Here is an 18,138-nt window from a genome sequence, read left to right on the forward strand (position 1 = left end):
CCCAATCCCTTCCTCTCTCTCTCCCCAATCCCTTCCCCTATCTCTCCCCAATCCCTTCCTCTCTCTCTCCAGGTGGACGCACCCTGCAGATTCTGAGGGCTAAGATGTCTGATGGGGGGATGTACAGCTGTGTAGCCATGAACCCCGCTGGAGAGGCCAGGAAACTCCTCCACCTCACTGTGTTTGGTCAGTACCTGCAGCAGGACAGAACAGACAACACTACATACACTACTGGACTGCTCTTTGACCCCGTGTGTCTCCTTCTCATATCCTTCTTCCTTCCCCTGTCTTCCATATACGGCTCCTGTCCACTCTATTACAAAAATATTGCTCTCACCCCTGCCTCTCCCCTGGCTCTCCCCCAGTCCCTCCCAGTATCAGAGACAGCAGTGGGGACTCTCCTGTGGTGGTGAGTGTGCGTGTGGGCAACTCAGTGACTCTGGAGTGTGAGTCCAACGCTGTGCCCCCTCCCACCATCACCTGGTACAAGAACGGTCGGATGGTGACAGAGTCTGCCAACCTCCGCATCCTGGCACAGGGACAGATGCTGGAGCTGAAGGGGGCAGAGGTGAGAGACACAGAGGGGGAGGTCTGAACCTTACGGTAGGGGTGGGGTTAGGGGAAGCGATGCGATGCGATTGGATGGGGTTAGTCCTCTTTGTGACTTTTCTATTGAAAGTTGTTATACTGATCCATCCCCTGTCCGCCCTCTGTGTTCCTAGGTGTCTGACACTGGCCAGTACGTCTGCAAGGCCACCAACGTGGCCGGACAGGTGGACAAGAACTTCCACCTCAACATCTATGGTAAGATCATATTCTAGAAACTCAGACTTGAAACACTCAAAAAATCTCATTCTGATCACTGAGGATAAAAACAAGGAGATGGAGAAGAGAGACATATCTGAGTCTTTTAGTCAAACTGACCTAACTGTAAATCTCTGGCCTTCCATGCCCAGTGCCCCCCAGTATAGACGGTCCAGTGGAGGAGAAGATAGTGGAGACCATCAGCAACCCTGTCACCTTTGCCTGTGACGCCACGGGCATCCCCCCTCCCAGCCTCATCTGGCTCAAGAACGGTCGGACCATAGGTAAGCAGCACCCACAGTCATATAACTTATTATTGTCTTATTTACTATCTCAAACTTCCATTGTCCTCCCAAGATTGACTGGAAAGTAGTAAAGTGACAGTATTCTTTTCTCAGAGAACTCAGAGTCTCTGGAGCTGCACATCCTGTCTGGAGGCAGTAAGCTGCAGATCGCCCGCTCCCAGCTCTCAGACTCTGGCACCTACACCTGTATGGCTTCCAACGTGGAGGGCAAGGCTCGAAAGAGTTACCACCTCACCATACAAGGTAAAGAAGGCCAGCATCCTGCAGTCGCCACTTCACTATTGATGTTGAGAGTGGTGTTTTGCGGGTACTACTTCATGAAGCTGCCAATTGAGGACATGTGAGATGTCTGTTTCTCAAACTAGACACTCTAACGTACTTGTCCTCTTGCTCAGTTGTGCACCGGGGCCTCCCGCTCCTCTTTCTAGTCTGGTTAAAGCTGTCATCAAGACAAAGGGTGCCTACTTTGAAGAATCTAAAATAAAATAAAACATTTTGATTTGTTTAACACTTTTTTGGTTACTACATGATACCATATGTGTTATTTCATAGTTTTGGTGTCTTCACTATTATTCTACAATGTAGAAAATTGTAGAAAATTAAGAAAAACCCTTGAATGAGTAGGTGTATCCAAACTTTTGACTGATACTGGATATATACTAGTTTGTTCTGAATGAACAATGATCTGATTGGCTGTGCCTTGATTAGCTGTGCTCTGTGTTAGTCCCTGATCTGATTGGCTGTGCTCTTTCTCAGTCCCTCCCAGCATCTCAGGTTCGGAGATGCCCAGTGAGGTGGGGGTGCTGCTGAATGACAGCGTCCAGCTGGTGTGTCGCTCTCAGGGAACCCCACCCCCATCCATCCAGTGGCTGAAGGACGGCAAGGCCCTCAAGGCAGGATCCAGGGGACTCAGGTACACATCAACCCCCTACCCCTAGACCCTAGCTCCTAGCCCCTAACCCCTATCTCCTAGCCACTTTGGAGATCTGAGAGGACTGGATAGGTGTATCAAAATGGCTACTATTGGACGTAGCCTATCTAAGGAAAGGTGGAGCTACTCTGAGATTGAAAGGACCTGTACAGAGGAACTGGGATGACGTCCATGGGGTTTCTGATGTTTTTCTGTATTAATATGAATGGTTTGTTTGCATCCTCATTCTATCCAGGATCAGTCTAGATGGCAGCACTCTGACTGTGTCTGGAGCTCACACCTCTGACAGTGGGAAGTACACCTGTGTAGCCACCAACAAGGCTGGAGAAGAGGACCGGATATTCAACCTCAATGTCTATGGTGAGTTTAACTCTCTCTCAGCCTCTCTCTTCCATGCATGTATTCCTTACTTTATGAATGAAGAGTTTTAAATGTATCTCTCTCTCCCTCCTTTCTTCTTTCCATCTTCTGTCCTCTTTCGTTGTGTGTGTGTGTGTGTGTGTGTGTGTGTGTGTGTGTGTGTGTGTGTGTGTGTGTGTGTGTGTGTGTGTGTGTGTGTGTGTGTGTGTGTGTGTGTGTGTGTGTGTGTGTGTGTGTGTGTGTGTGTGTGTGTGTGTGTGTGTGTGTGTGTGTCCATAGTGCCTCCTGTGATCAAGGGGAACAGTGATACGGCTGTGGATTTGACCACCGTTCTGGACAGCTCCATCAACATAGAGTGTGTTGCCGTGGGCTCCCCTCCACCTCAGCTCAACTGGCTGAAGAACGGACTGCCTCTCCCTGTCTCCTCACAGATACGCCTGCTCTCTGCCGGACAGGTGCTCAGGTAGGTCTGGGGTCGAGGTGTTATATATCGGATTCTGTATGGAATGTACTCTGTCTTTCAATGTACATATATAAAGGAAAGAGCAATGTATTTGAAACTGTTACATGAATACTGCTTTGTTCTGTATACTGTTTCAAATGTGTTGTACTGTATGTCACACAGTAGTTTGACCTTTTACTGCAGTGGGCTAAATCAGGGTCACACAGAGTGTTTCTTAAACAAATCTACTTTCAAACAAAAGTATACACTTCACACACATGGTTATGGGTTTAAAAAAAAGAAGACACCTGTACCATGTCAGATATAGAGATGAAATGTATTACATTTTGAGTTTGCAACCAAATACTACACTTACATTTACATTTACATTTACATTTAAGTCATTTAGCAGACGCTCTTATCCAGAGCGACTTACAAATTGGTGCATTCACCTTATGATATCCAGTGGAACAACCACTTTACAATAGTGCATCTAACTCTTTTAAGGGGGGGGGGGGTTAGAAGGATTACTTTATCCTATCCTAGGTATTCCTTAAAGAGGTGGGGTTTCAGGTGTCTCCGGAAGGTGGTGATTGACTCCGCTGACCTGGCGTCGTGAGGGAGTTTGTTCCACCATTGGGGTGCCAGAGCAGCGAACAGTTTTGACTGGGCTGAGCGGGAACTGTACTTCCTCAGAGGTAGGGAGGCGAGCAGGCCAGAGGTGGATGAACGCAGTGCCCTTGTTTGGGTGTAGGGCCTGATCAGAGCCTGAAGGTACGGAGGTGCCGTTCCCCTCACAGCTCCGTAGGCAAGCACCATGGTCTTGTAGCGGATGCGAGCTTCAACTGGAAGCCAGTGGAGAGAGCGGAGGAGCGGGGTGACGTGAGAGAACTTGGGAAAGTTGAACACCAGACGGGCTGCGGCGTTCTGGATGAGTTGTAGGGGTTTAATGGCACAGGCAGGGAGCCCAGCCAACAGCGAGTTGCAGTAATCCAGACGGGAGATGACAAGTGCCTGGATTAGGACCTGCGCCGCTTCCTGCGTGAGGCAGGGTCGTACTCTGTACACTTTATATACATCACAGAAGACTGAAATATAACAAAATTGTTTGACGAAGAAACACTGGATTTTCTGCGGGTTTTTTGAAATAATGATTATTAATTATGAAATTATGTAAAATATTTATAACATTCCACCTATGAGGTCACTAGGTCAGACTGCAGGAAAGGGCTACTATTTCATTCCATTCTGCCTCTCAGTCAGGATTCATGTGTAGCACCATTCTGCCTCTCTGTCAGGATTAATGTGTTGTTCCATTCTGCCTCTGTCAGGATTAATGTGTTGTTCCATTCTGTCTCTGTCAGGATTAATGTGTTGTTCCATTCTGCCTCTGTCAGGATTAATGTGTTGTTCCATTCTGCCTCTGTCAGGATTGCGAGGGCTCAAGTCTCAGACGGCGGCACCTTTACCTGTGTGGCGTCCAACAGGGCTGGTGTGGACAACAGGCACTACAACCTACAGGTTCACGGTGAGTTCAACACAATACATTAATAACAGTATACAAAATATCACAATATCCCCCCAACTCCAAAACCCTCACTAACCCAATACTGTCCTGCTTTTGCAATATACGACCTTGTCATGGGGCCCAGCTGCTAGATGAGTTAGATCAACACTGTGATGTTATCTGCCCTTGCAGTTCCTCCCAGCCTGGACGGGGCGGGCAGTAAGGAGGACGTGACGGTGGTGAGAGGGAACCTGGCCTCCCTACTATGTATAGCTGATGGAACTCCAAGCCCCTCCATGTCCTGGCTGAGAGAGGGGGAGGCCCTGGTCCCTGGACCCCACGTCAAGCTGCTCAATGTGGGCACCACGGTACAGATCATCCAGGCCAGGGTGGAGGATACGGGACGCTACACCTGTGTGGCAAGAAACAGCGCTGGCCATGCCAGCCGACACTTCCACCTCAAAGTACTGGGTGAGTGGGAGTACATGTACAGTAGCAGTCAAACGTTTGGCCACACCTACTCACACCTACTCACTCACTCACTCAAGGGTTTTCTATTTTATTTGTACTATTTTCTACATTGTAGAATAATAGTGAAGACATCAAAACTATGAAATAACACATATGGAATCATGTAGTAACCAAAAAAGTGTTAAACAAATCAAAATATATTTTATATTTGAGATTCTTCAAAGTAGCCACCCTTTGCCTTGATGACAGCTTTGCACACTCTTGGCATTTTCTCAACCAGCTTCATGACGTAGTCACCTGGAATGCATTTCAATTAACAGGTGTGCCTTGTTAAAAGTTAATTTGTGGAATTTCTTTCCTTCTTACTGCATTTGAGCCAATCAATTGTGTTGTGACACTGTAGGGGTGGTATAGGGGTGGTATACACTGTAGGGGTGGTATACAGAAGATAGCTCTATTTGGTAAAAGACCAAGTCCATATTATGGCAAGAACAACTCAAATAAGCAAAGAGAAACAACAGTCCATCATTACTTTAAGACAATGAAGGTGTCACGGTTGTCGTAAGAACGGGACCAAGGCGCAGCGGATGTTGAGTTCCACATATTTAATTCAAAGAGAAACTTAACCTTTCTAGCGCAGAATTAAAGATAGACTTCTCCTTAATGCAACCGCTGTGTCAGATTTAAAAAAAACTTTACAGAAAAAGCATAATCTGAGTACGGCGCTCAGAGCCCAATCCAGCCAAAGAAATTTCCGCCATGTTGGAGTCAACAGAAGTTAGAAATAACATGATAAATATTCACTTACCTTTGATGATCTTCATCAGAATGTACTGCCAGGAATCCCAGTTCGACAATAAATGACTGATTTGTTCCATAAAGTTCCATAAAGTCCATCATTTATGTCCAAATAGCCACTAGTTGTTAGCATGTTCAGCCCAGTAATCCATCTTCATGAGCACTAGGTCCAGACAAAAACTCGAAAAGTTCCGTTACAGGTCGTAGAAACATATCAAACGATGTATGGAATCAATCTTTAGGATGTTTTTAACATAAATCATCAATAATGTTCCAACCGGAGAATTCCATCGTCTGTAGCAAAGCACTGGAAAGAGAGTTAAATCTGTCGGGAGCGCGCGTCACGAGCCTGAGACACTGCCAGACCACTGACTCAAACAGGTCTCATGAGCCCCTCCTTTATAGCAGAAGCCTGAAACAAGTTTCTAAAGACGGTTGACATCTAGTGGAAGCCGTAGGAAGTGCAACTTAACCCCATAGACACTGTGTATTCGGTAGGCCAAGTTTTGAAAAACTAAAAACCTCAGATTTCCCACTTCCTGTTTGGATTTCTTCTCAGGTTTTTGCCTGCCATATGAGTTCTGTTATACTCACAGACATCATTCAAACAGCTTTAGAAACTTCAGAGTGTTTTTTATCCAAAACTACTAATAATATGCATATATTAGCATCTGGGACAGAGTAGGAGGCAGTTCACTATGGGCACGCATTTCATGCCAAAGTGAAAATGCTGCCCCCTATATCAAAGAAGTTAAGGGCTATTTGACCAAGGAGAGTGATGGAGTGCTGCATCAGATGACCTGGTCTCCACAATACCCCCGACCTCAACCCAATTAAGATGGTTTGGGATGAGTTGGACCGCAGAGTGAAGGAAAAGCAGCTAACAAGTGCTCACCATATTGTGGAACTCCTTCAAAACTGTTGGCAAAGCATTCCTCATGAAGCTGGTTGAGAGAATGCCAAAAGTGTGCAAAGCTGTCATCAAGACAAATGGTGGCTACTTTGAAGAACCTCAAATATAAAATATATTTTGATTTGTTTAACACTTTTTTGGTTACTACATGATTCCATATGTGTTATTTCATGGAGTTGATGTCTTCACTATTATTCTACAATGTAGAAAATATAAAAAATAAAGAAAAACCCTTGAATGAGTAGGTGTCCAAACGTTTGACTGGTACTGCATGTGTGTTACCTGATGAAGTCTATTGGAGCCAAAATATTTCTGTGGGTGCACTATATACTGAGAGTGGGGTCATCTTTCTTTCTTAAAGACAGGCAGACAGACAGACAGACACACACAAACAAACAGGCAGGCAGACAGACAGGCACAGACAGACAGACAATCAGACAGATATACACACACAGACAGACAAACAAACAGGCAGGCAGACACAGATAGACAGGCACAGACAGACAGACAGACAGACAGACAGACAGACAGACAGACAGACAGACAGACAGACAGACATATACACACACACAGACAGACATATACACACACACAGACAGTGTGTGTGTGTGTGTGTTTGAGAGTGCTTCTGCTAAATGACTGAAATGCAAAATGCCTCTCTCAGACCCCCCTCGTATCAACGGTTCGGGCGTGGCAGCGGAGGTGTCTGTGGTAGTGAACCATGTTCTGGAGCTGCTGTGTGAAGCCACAGGTATCCCCGCCCCCACCCTCACCTGGATGAAGGACGGACGGCCGCTCCCCCAGACAGACAGCCTGCGCGTCCTCAGAGGAGGGGAGGTGCTCAGGATCTCCTCCCCACAGGTGAGAGGGAGGGACAGGGATGGACCTAAACAGCCCAGAAGAGACTGTTCAGGAGTAGTGAGGTTTGAGGGCGTAATCTGATTGTAGGAAAGAGCTCTCTTTTTTTTCTCCAATATCAATTTTGTCTTATTTCCCACACATGACTTCTCTTTCGCCCCCCAAGCTGGAGGACACAGGGAGGTACACCTGTCTGGCCAACAGTCCTGCAGGAGACGACGATAAAGAGTTCCTGGTCCGCGTGCATGGTGGGTAATGAAGTTATATCGTGTATGTGACCTGACCAGGGCATACTACTGGAACTAATAATGAGTTGTTGCTTTTTAATGTAACATGTCATTTCATGTTCTAACTGCTTCGTTGTGATATCTTCCCAGTTCCCCCTAACATCGCTGGGGAGAGCACGCCACAGAATGTGTCAGTGCTGCAGAACAGACAGGTGACTCTGGAGTGCAAGTCAGACGCTGTCCCTCCCCCAGCACTCACATGGCTCAAAGACAACAAGCCACTCCAGGTAAATAATACACCTGTCCTCTGTGTGTGTGTGTGTGTGTGTGTGTGTGTGTGTGTGTGTGTGTGTGTGTGTGTGTGTGTGCGTGAACGTGTGTGTGTGCTTGTGTACAGAGCTTTTTGACACAGGCCTGATATCCCTCCCCTCTCTCCGTAGGCCTCCCCTCGTGTGCGTATACTGTCCAATGCGCGTTACCTCCAGATCAACATGGCTGAGCTGGGGGATGGAGCTCAGTACACCTGTGTAGCCAGCAACATCGCTGGCAAGACCACACGACAGTTCAACCTGGCTGTTAATGGTACAGAACTCAGAGAGAGTCAGAGACAGTCACATCATTATCCTATTGAATATGGCTGGTCCTGTGCTTAGAGCCTCTAAAGAATAGTAGTGGGACCTAAGATTTCTGTGTGTGTGTGTGTGTGTGTGTGTGTGTGTGTGTGTGTGTGTGTGTGTGTGTGTGTGTGTGTGTGTGTGTGTGTGTGTGTGTGTGTGTGTGTGTGTGTGTGTGTGTGTGTGTGTGTGTGTGTGTGTGTGTGTGTGTGTGTGTGTGTGTGTTTGTGTGTGTGTATGTGTGTCTTCAGTTGCTCCCACCATAGCAGAGGGCCCTCTGACTGTAGCCGTCCACATAGACCAGCCTGTAGTGTTGGAGTGTATCGTGAGTGGAGTGCCCGCCCCCCGCGTCACCTGGAGGAAACATGGAGCCATACTGGCAGGAACCAACCCCAGGTCAGACCACGTCGCACACTGATGATGTCGTTACATGTTATATTAAGTGTTGAATGCTGTTGTTTTGGCCTATCAACATCCAGTTTTCAAACTACCCTGTTTATAATATACTGGTATGTTATACGCAGGATTTGTGTCAGACACTTAACATTGAAGATACATGGCAAAAATGCACGTTTTAGGACTAGGATATGATATTTACAATGAGACATTATCCTAAATGTGTGTCCATACACCCGTCCTGCACAGGTACATGTTTGCTGAGGATGGCTCGCTCCACGTCCCCTCAGCCCAGGTGACTGATACAGGACGGTATCTGTGTATGGCCACCAACCAGGCTGGGACACAACGCAAGAGAGTCGACCTGCAAGTCCACGGTGAGAAGAGGGCTCAGCCTCTCACACACATATATACACACACACATTTAATGAATGAATTTCACGCCTATCCATTGTGTTCTAGTTCCCCCCTCTATCTCCCGCGGTCCCACCAACATAACCGTGACAGTGAACGTTCAGACCACCCTCTCCTGCGAGGCTACGGGCATCCCCAAGCCCACGGTCAGCTGGACCAAGAACGGTCAAACACTCAACACAGACCACAACCAGAATATGTACAGGTTGAAACCAGTTTTTTCCTCCCTCTCTGTTTCTTACCTCTTGTTGCTCCCATCTCATAATACTCTGAGATCAGTTCTTAGATTGACAGAAAGTTCTCAGAACCCCAAAACATGGTCTGAAGCTTCCGCTCCCTCTCTGTTGTCTCCAGGTTACTGTCGTCAGGTTCTCTGGTGGTCATAGCGCCCACAGTGGAGGACACAGCTGAGTATGAGTGTGTGGTGTCTAACGAGGCAGGGGAGGAGGCCAGAGCCATACAGCTCACTGTCCAGGGTGAGTACTTACAGTACGGGAGACCATCTGAACACAGCTTGATGTTATTTACATGTTTTTTAAATGTTGGCTTGAATGTCATTTTAATGACAGTGGAGTCAGTTGATTTCAATGGTTCTGATTTATTTATTTTCTGTATTTTCAAGATGACTTCCTAAATGGACATCTTCAATAGCACTGAAGTCCAGTTTGGTAAAAGCAGTCTCTTCCTCTGCAGTTCCTCCCTCCATAGCGGATGAAGCCACAGAGCTGGTGGTGACCAGACTGTCCCCGCTGGTGATTGGCTGTACTGCGTCAGGAGTCCCAGAGCCCATACTGCACTGGAGTAAAGATGGGATGAATCTCCCCAAGGAGGGGAACGGTTACAGCATCCTGTCCTCAGGTTAGACTGTTCATTATTATAGATATTACTGATGGGTGTTGAGAGGAGGAGAAGGGTCACAACATCCTGGTTAGACTGGTATAACTACTGGGAGCTGGGTTCTGTTATTACTACTGGGAGCTGGGTTCTGTTATAACTACTGGGAGCTGGGTTCTGTTATAACTACTGGGAGCTGGGTTCTGTTATTACTACTGGGAGCTGGGTTCTGTTATAACTACTGGGAGCTGGGTTCTGTTATTACTACTGGGAGCTCTATAGAGGTGGGCAGTGTCACAAAATGGCATCCTACTTCCTATGTAGTGCACTATTTTTGACCAGGGCCCATAGTCTGACATTTGTGAATCAGACGTGGCAATTTATCTGTCAGGTGTTGACCAGGATTTAAGTCTTGGTTGGACTAGTCCTCAAATTCACTACAGTACAGTGGCCACACTAAGGGTATCCATGACCACTGTGTTATAGTTCAACTCTTTGATCTGTGGTCCATGTGATGTGTGCCCACCCTAGGTGCAGTAGAGATCACGTCTTCTGAGCTGAGTCACTCTGGTCGTTATTCCTGTGTGGCCAAGAACGCTGCAGGCTCCGCCCATCGCCATGTCCAGCTCACTGTACAGGGTAAGGACATGTTGTCACCAAGTCCGCCAAGCCTTTATAGAGATGTATTTGTTTTTTCTGACACACAGCTATGGAACAAACAAAGTTATTGTTTCTGTGGTTCCTCTTTCATTCCCTTTCTCTTTCATTCTCTCTCTCTGTCTATCTCTCTGTCTATCTATCTCTCTCTGTCTCTCTCTCTCTCTCTGTCTCTGTCTCTCTCTGTCTCTGACTCTGTCTCTCTGTCTCTCTCTCTGTCTCTCTCTCTCTCTCTGTCTGTCTGTTTCTGTCTCTCTCTATCTCTCTCTGTCTCGCTGTCTCTGTCTCTGTCTCTCTCTCTCTCTGCCTCTCTCGCTCTCTCTCTCTCTCTCTCTCTCTCTCTCTCTCTCTCTCTCTCTCTCTCTCTCTCTCTCTCTCTCGCTCTGTCTCTCTCTCTCTCTGTCTCTCTCCAGAGGTGCCAGTGATCCAGGTCCACCCCTCCACTATGGATGTGATTGTTAACAACCCCATCACCCTCCCCTGCAGAGCTACTGGCTCCCCTCTTCCCACCATCACCTGGCAGAAAGAGGGCATCAACATCCCCAGCACCGGTAGGCTGGCAGCACTGTGTCTGCTTGTCTTTCTGTCTGTCTGCCTGTCTGCCTTTCTGCCTGTCTATCTGTGTCCTAGTTTGACCTTGTCTGTTTGTGTCTGTTTTATATTGTTGCAAACCCTGCTTCTCTCCCACTAGGAGGTGTCTTCACCGTGCTGCCTAGCGGTGGGCTGCAGATCTCCAGGGCTGCTGTGGTAGACTCAGGAACATATATGTGTGTGGCCCAGAACCCTGCTGGCACCGCTCTGGGCAAGACCAAACTCAGAGTACAAGGTGGGCCCAAAACTATCACCACTTTACTATTCTCATGAAATGTTCACCTTCATTCCCGTCTTTCTTCTTAATTCATTTTCCTACAGTGTTATACACTGAGTGTACAAAACATTATGAACACCTGCTCTTTCCATGACATAGACTGACCAGGTGAATCCAGGTGAAAGCTATGATCCCTTATTGACGTCACTTGTTAAATCCACTTCAATCACTGTAGATGAAGGGGAGGAGACAGGTTAAAGAAGGAGTTTTAAGCCTTGAGACAATTGAGACATGGATTGTGTATGTGTGCCATTCAGAGGGTGAATGGGCAAGACAAAAGATTTAAGTGCCTTTGAACGGGGTATGGTAGTAAGTGCCAGGCGCACTGGTTTGAGTGTGTCAAGAACTGCAACGCTGCTGGGTTTTTCATGCTCAACAGTTTCCTTTGTCTATCAAGAATGGTCCACCACCCAAAGGACATCCAGCCAACTTGACACAACTGTGGGAAGCATTGGAGTCAACATGGGCCAGCATCCCTGTGGAACGGTTTTGACACCTTGTAGAGTCCATTCCCCAATGAATTGAGGCTGTTCTGAGGGTGCAACTCAATATTAAGAAGGTGTTCTTAATGTTTTGTACACTCAGTGTATGTCATACATTGCCGTGAAAAAGTATTTGCCCCCTTCTAATTTTCTCTACTTCTGCATATTTTTTTAATACTAAATGTTATCATATCTTTAACCAAAATATAATATTAGATAAAGGGAACCTGAGTGAACAAATAACACAACAACTTACATACTTATTTCATGTACAAGGTTATGCAACACCCAATGCCCCTGTGTGAAAAAGTAATTCCCCCTTTACACTCAATAACTGGTTGCGCCCCCTTTAGCTACAATGACTCCAACCAAACACTTCCTGTAGTTGTTGATCAGTCTCTCACATCGCTGTGGAGGAATTCTGTCCCACTCTTCCATGCAGAACTGCTTTAACACAGCGACATTTGTGGGTTTCAAGCCTGAACTGCTCGTTTGAAGTCCTGCCACAACATCTCAATTGGGATTAGGTCTGGACTTTGACTAGGCCATTCCAAAACTTCACATTTTTTGCTTTTTAACAATTTTCATGTAGACTTTGTGTGTTTTGTATTATTGTCTTGCTGCATGACCCAGCTACTCTTCAGCTCCAGCTCACAGACGGATGGCCTGACATTCTCCTGTAGAATTATCTGATACAGAGCAGGATTCATGGTTCTTTCTATTAGGGCAAGTCGTCCAGGTCCTGAGGCAGCAAAGCATCTCCAAACCATCACACTGCCACCACCATGCTGACCCCAAACCATCACACTGCCACCACCATGCTTGACCATTGGTATAAGAGTCTTACTGTGGAATGCAGTGTTATGTTTTCGTTTTTTTTTTACTCATCTGTCCATAGAGCATTCTCTGAAGAGTCTTGATTATCCAGGTCCTTCCAAGTGCTTTATGGCAAACTTGAGTCAACTTTTTGGATGAGATGGGTCCCATTATGTCTGGCGAAAACCAAACACTGCATTCCACGGTATACGTATCTCCATAGGTAGCAATATCCCCTCCTACCTTTAACCTCCATGCCTCCTTCCCCTAGTCCCTCCAGTGATCAGCTCCCAGACCCAGAGTTACCTGGTGCCCCTGGACTCCTCTGTCACCATGCTGTGCCAGGCTGAAGGCTCTCCCTCACCCTCCATGGCCTGGCATAAAGACGGGCAGCCTCTCAGCGAGTCTGTGCGCCAGCGGGTCCTGAGCTCAGGGTCTCTGCAGATAGCATTCGGCCAGCCCGGGGACACGGGTCGATACACCTGCACCGCAGCTAACGCAGCTGGCACCAGCAGTCTGGAGATGAGCCTAACTGTACAGAGTGAGTCATCATGCTAGGAATGATGGGACTGGCCATTCGCTAGTGATATATGCAGCGAAGGACTTTCATTAGATTCCCACGCTAATGCCTTAGCTTTAGCTCTAGCTCAGCGGTCTAACGCAGTAAAAAAAAAGTTGATTTAATGGCTCCTATTTTTGTCCAGTTCCTGTGAAAAATGTAATATGGGAAATTCTCCCCTCCTTCACCCCCTTCCTCCAGTCCCTCCCTCTATCCGTAGAGGGGAGTCGGAGGTGTCTGTGGTGGAGAACAGCCAGGCCCAGATAGCGTGCGTGGCAGAGGGGGTCCCCCAGCCCACCCTGTCCTGGGAGAAGGAGGGGTCCCCCCTGAGCGACACCTCTGGAGAGTACACCATCCTGCCTTCTGGGGAGCTGGTCATCGACATCGCTCAGGTAAGGGATCATAGTAGACGACCAGGGCTTAGGAGTCACATAATGGATGGAAGAGCGTAACAAACAGAATTGTCAGCTAACTTCTGAACAAATTCAGTCTCTCTCTCTCTCTCTCTCTCTCTCTCTCGCCCCCTTCCTTCCCCTCCCCAGCCTGATGATGAGGGCAGCTACACCTGTGTGGCCACCAACACGGTAGGTCAGGACAGCTGGACGGTCAGTTTGTCCGTCCACACCCACCCTGCCTTCACTGAGCTGCTGGCAGACGTGGCCCTCAACAAGGGAGAGCGCCTACTAATGGCCTGTGGGGTCACCGGCATCCCCCCTCCTAAAATCACCTGGGCCTTCAACAACATCATCATCCCAGGTATGCCCCGCCCCACTCACCATCCCCCACTCTGCTTAGAAAGAAGAGAAACTGCCAACTCTTTCTGTTACATTAAATATTTGCCATATATATTTTAGACTTATAATTGACATTCAGTCTGCTATTCTTGTAGTTTTTCCTATGCACCAATATTTCCTACTGGATCTGTTGATAATTTTTAAGGGTGGTATCTCTCTCTCTAATCTGTCCCTGTAGCTCACTATGACCATGTGAATGGACACAGTGAGCTGGTCATCGAGCGGGTTACCAAAGACAACTCGGGAACCTACTCCTGTATCGCTGAGAACAGTGTGGGAACCATCAAGTCCCTGGGCTTTGTCTACGTCAAAGGTGTGACATCCCTTCCTGTTTCCATAATATGGCCTTCCTGTGTCAGTACTGGGCCTAATTAGCCCACAGTTTACCATGTCGGTCAAAATGTTGTATTTGTATCAAGAGCTTTATTAAAAGACTACTGTTTGTGAGCAGAAAACAGTGACCTAGCACTTATTTTCTCTTCTTAGTAGCTCTTCTTTTTTTGTCCAGCTCCTGTGTAACAGCTGAATGTGGTTGAATAAAACCCTGCCGTGTTATTGTGTCCAGAGCCCCCGATCATCGACGGGGACTTCCACTCCAACCGAATCGAGCCCCTGGGGGGTAATGCCATCCTAAACTGTGAGGTACGAGGAGACCCCCTGCCCACCATCCAGTGGAGCAAGAAGGGTGTCAACATCCAGATCAGCAACCGTATCCACCAGCTGGACAACGGTTCTCTGGCCATCTACGGCACCGTGGTACGACACTGTTATTAAAGAGTTTATGTCTACTATATCTATATCTACAACACTGTGGTACAGCACTATTAGAGTTCACATATCTAGTATATCTACAACACTGTGGGACAGCACTATTACAGAGTTCACATATCTAGTATATCTATATCTACAACACTGCGGTACAGCACTATTACAGAGTTCACATATCTAGTATATCTATATCTACAACACTGCGGTACAGCACTATTACGGAGTTCACACACTGTGTCTTGTATATCTATATCTACAACACTGTGGTACAGGACTATTACAGAGTTCACATATCTAGTATATCTACAACACTGTGGTACAGCACTATTACAGAGTTCACATATCTAGTATATCTATATCTACAACACTGCGGTACATCACTATTACAGAGTTCACATATCTAGTATATCTATATCTACAACACTGTGGTACAGCACTATTACAGAGTTCACATATCTAGTATATCTATATCTACAACACTGTGGTACAGCACTATTACAGAGTTCACATATCTAGTATATCTATATCTACAACACTGCGGTACAGCACTATTACGGAGTTCACACACTGTGTCTAGTATATCTATATCTACAACACTGTGGTACAGCACTATTACAGAGTTCACATATCTAGTATATCTATATCTACAACACTGCGGTACAGCACTATTACGGAGTTCACACACTGTGTCTAGTATATCTATATCTACAACACTGTGGTACAGCACTATTACAGAGTTCACATATCTAGTATATCTATATATAGTCAGTTAAGAACAAATTCTTATTTACAATGACGACCTACCCTGGCCAAACCCGGATGATGCTGGGCCAATTGTGTGCCACCCTATACTTCTCCCCAGAACATTCATTGTAGTCTGTTCTTGTCTAGATGAATCTTGTTGATAGTGCTAACTGTTGTTGTGTCTCCTCAGAATGAAGATGCAGGGAACTATATGTGTGTGGCCACCAACGATGCTGGGGTGGTGGAGAAGAGTGTCACTCTCACCCTGCAGAGTGAGTATACAGTAGATGAACTAAACTAAATAGTTATCCTTTATGGTAATCCTATTCAGTTCTATGCCGTAATGCCCCACCTCTCCTCTGTCAGGTTCTCCCTCCACCCGTGTAGTTTTCTGAGAGAAGATACACATAGATGTTAAAAAGATTACAGTAAAGTTCATGTGTTATGCTAATATGTTCTGTCTCCCTGTACTCCACCAGGCTCTCCCTCTATCACAGTAGAGCCGGTAGAGACGGTGGTAGACGCTGGCACCACGGTGCTACTGAACTGCCGGGCGGAAGGGGAGCCCACTCCTGTCATCGAGTGGTCCCGCCAGGGGAGCCCTCTCCTGGGCAACGAGCGCTTCACCACCCTGTCCAACGGCTCTCTGAGGCTGACCAGCGCCCAGAAGGAGGACACGGCCGAGTACCAGTGTGTGGCCAGGAACCTCCTGGGTTCTGTGCTGGTCAGAGTCACTCTCACTGTCAGAGGTGAGTTAGCTATCTACTGTACGTCAACACAACCTTTTGTGGGGAGGTTTCCTGGGGTTCTTAAACTTATAGTTATAGTGTGTGATTAAAGACTGCGTATTTTGTGCCTCCCGAGTGGCGCAGTGGTCTAAGGCACTGCATCGCAGTGCTTGAGGTGTCACTACAAACACGGGTTCGATCGATTTCTTCCGACACATTGGTGTGGCTGGCTTCCGGGTTAAGCGAGCAGTGTGTCAAGAGGCAGTGCGGCTTGGCAGGGCCGTGTTTCGGAGGACGCATGGCTCTCGGCCTTCGCCTCTCCCGAGTCCATACGGGAAGTTGCAGTGATGGGACAAGACTGTAACTACCAATTGAATATCACGAAATTGGGGGGAAAAAGGGGGTGAAAGTATTTTTTTAAAGTATTTTTTTAAATAAAATAAAATAATGCTTATTTTCACAACTCGCGACCCACCTCTCACCTGCCCAGGGCCCTCTTTGCGTCCCGACCCATAGATTAAGAAACACTGGATTAGAAAAAGGTTTTCAGTCTATCTCTCTGGTTATGCTAAAATACCAGAATGCACAGCAAAATAGCTTTGATATCTGTACTCCAGTCCACAAGAATACTGAAGTCAGATCTCATGCTTCATAGGGCTCTGGTAAAAAGGAGTGCGGTAAATTGAGAATAGAGTGCTATTTGAGGGAATAGAGTGCTATTTGAGGGAATAGAGTGCTATTTGAGGGAATAGAGTGCTATTTGAGGGAATAGGGTGCTATTTGAGGGAATAGAGTGCTATTTGAGGGAATAGAGTGCTATTTGAGGGAATAGAGTGCTATTTGAGGGAATATGGTGCTATCTGGGATGCACGCAGTATGATTGACTATGTCTAACCCTGTCTCTGTGGCCCTGTCCCAGTGCACGGAGGGTTCTCAGAGTGGATGGAGTGGGGCCCCTGCAGTGTGTCCTGTGGTGTCGGGACCCAGCGGAGGCTGAGGCAGTGTAACAACCCCCTGCCTGCCAACGGGGGTCGCCACTGTACCAATTCAGACACAGAGACACGCAGCTGCCAGGGCAAGCCCTGTCCAGGTCAGTCCAGTCACGGTGTGTGAGTGAGTGTGTGTGTGTGTGTGTGTATGTGTGCACGTGTGTGTGTTACTCTCTGTATTCTGTGTGTCTGTCCATACAGTGAATGGTAACTGGTCAGAGTGGTCGTCGTGGGAAGAGTGTTCTCGTACCTGTGGCCAGGGCAACAGGACCAGGGTGCGCACCTGCACCAACCCCTCCGTGCAGCATGGGGGCAGACCCTGTGAGGGCAAGGCAGTGGAGGCCATCATGTGTAGCATCAGGCCCTGCCCTGGTGAGTACTAGTCATGGCAAGCACTCTACTCCTGTACATTCCACTCATTGGACAAACAACCATAGAATGATAGAATCAATAGAATCAGACATTATTAAAGATTATGATTGGTCAAGCACTGATCATATTGATTATCTTATCCCAGTGGCAGGTAACTGGGGGGCGTGGTTGCCATGGAGCTCGTGCAGTGAGACGTGCGGTAAAGGGATGCAGACCAGAGTGCGCCTGTGTAACAACCCCCCTTCCTCATTCCACGGGCCACCGTGTGAGGGCCCCGACACACAGACACAACTCTGCAAGGAGAGACACTGTCCTGGTAAATGGTTTGGGAACTTAGACACTGTCCTGGTAAATGGTTTGGCAACTAAGACACTGTCCTGGTAAATGGTTTGGGAACTTAGACACTGTCCTGGTAAATGGTTTGGGAACTAAGACACTGTCCTGGTAAATGGTTTGAAACTAAGACACTGTCCTGGTAAATGGTTTG

At 47.1% G+C, this 18,138-nt stretch overlaps 1 protein-coding gene across 2 annotated transcripts in view; it reads left to right on the forward strand.

The window, feature by feature from the left end:
- hmcn1 (hemicentin 1) overlaps positions 1-18,138 on the forward strand; it is a 229,641-nt gene that overhangs the window by 192,082 nt on the left and 19,421 nt on the right. For both annotated transcript variants that reach the window (XM_071346348.1, XM_071346349.1), the window contains exons 58-89: positions 73-186; positions 366-568; positions 723-804; positions 957-1,088; positions 1,203-1,352; positions 1,866-2,022; positions 2,276-2,400; positions 2,680-2,863; positions 4,273-4,370; positions 4,542-4,820; positions 7,196-7,392; positions 7,556-7,637; positions 7,767-7,903; positions 8,057-8,198; positions 8,482-8,626; positions 8,876-9,003; positions 9,089-9,245; positions 9,395-9,516; positions 9,734-9,898; positions 10,406-10,513; positions 10,945-11,082; positions 11,223-11,357; positions 12,969-13,238; positions 13,458-13,648; positions 13,799-14,012; positions 14,229-14,363; positions 14,616-14,806; positions 15,753-15,834; positions 16,042-16,311; positions 17,210-17,380; positions 17,481-17,651; positions 17,797-17,967. In XM_071346348.1, coding sequence (XP_071202449.1) covers positions 73-186; positions 366-568; positions 723-804; positions 957-1,088; positions 1,203-1,352; positions 1,866-2,022; positions 2,276-2,400; positions 2,680-2,863; positions 4,273-4,370; positions 4,542-4,820; positions 7,196-7,392; positions 7,556-7,637; positions 7,767-7,903; positions 8,057-8,198; positions 8,482-8,626; positions 8,876-9,003; positions 9,089-9,245; positions 9,395-9,516; positions 9,734-9,898; positions 10,406-10,513; positions 10,945-11,082; positions 11,223-11,357; positions 12,969-13,238; positions 13,458-13,648; positions 13,799-14,012; positions 14,229-14,363; positions 14,616-14,806; positions 15,753-15,834; positions 16,042-16,311; positions 17,210-17,380; positions 17,481-17,651; positions 17,797-17,967 — 5,046 coding nt within the window. The remainder of the gene's footprint in view (positions 1-72; positions 187-365; positions 569-722; positions 805-956; positions 1,089-1,202; positions 1,353-1,865; positions 2,023-2,275; positions 2,401-2,679; positions 2,864-4,272; positions 4,371-4,541; positions 4,821-7,195; positions 7,393-7,555; positions 7,638-7,766; positions 7,904-8,056; positions 8,199-8,481; positions 8,627-8,875; positions 9,004-9,088; positions 9,246-9,394; positions 9,517-9,733; positions 9,899-10,405; positions 10,514-10,944; positions 11,083-11,222; positions 11,358-12,968; positions 13,239-13,457; positions 13,649-13,798; positions 14,013-14,228; positions 14,364-14,615; positions 14,807-15,752; positions 15,835-16,041; positions 16,312-17,209; positions 17,381-17,480; positions 17,652-17,796; positions 17,968-18,138) is intronic.

Source organism: Salvelinus alpinus, chromosome 16, assembly GCF_045679555.1.
Source record: "Salvelinus alpinus chromosome 16, SLU_Salpinus.1, whole genome shotgun sequence".
In the NCBI taxonomy this organism is placed as follows: domain Eukaryota; kingdom Metazoa; phylum Chordata; class Actinopteri; order Salmoniformes; family Salmonidae; genus Salvelinus; species Salvelinus alpinus.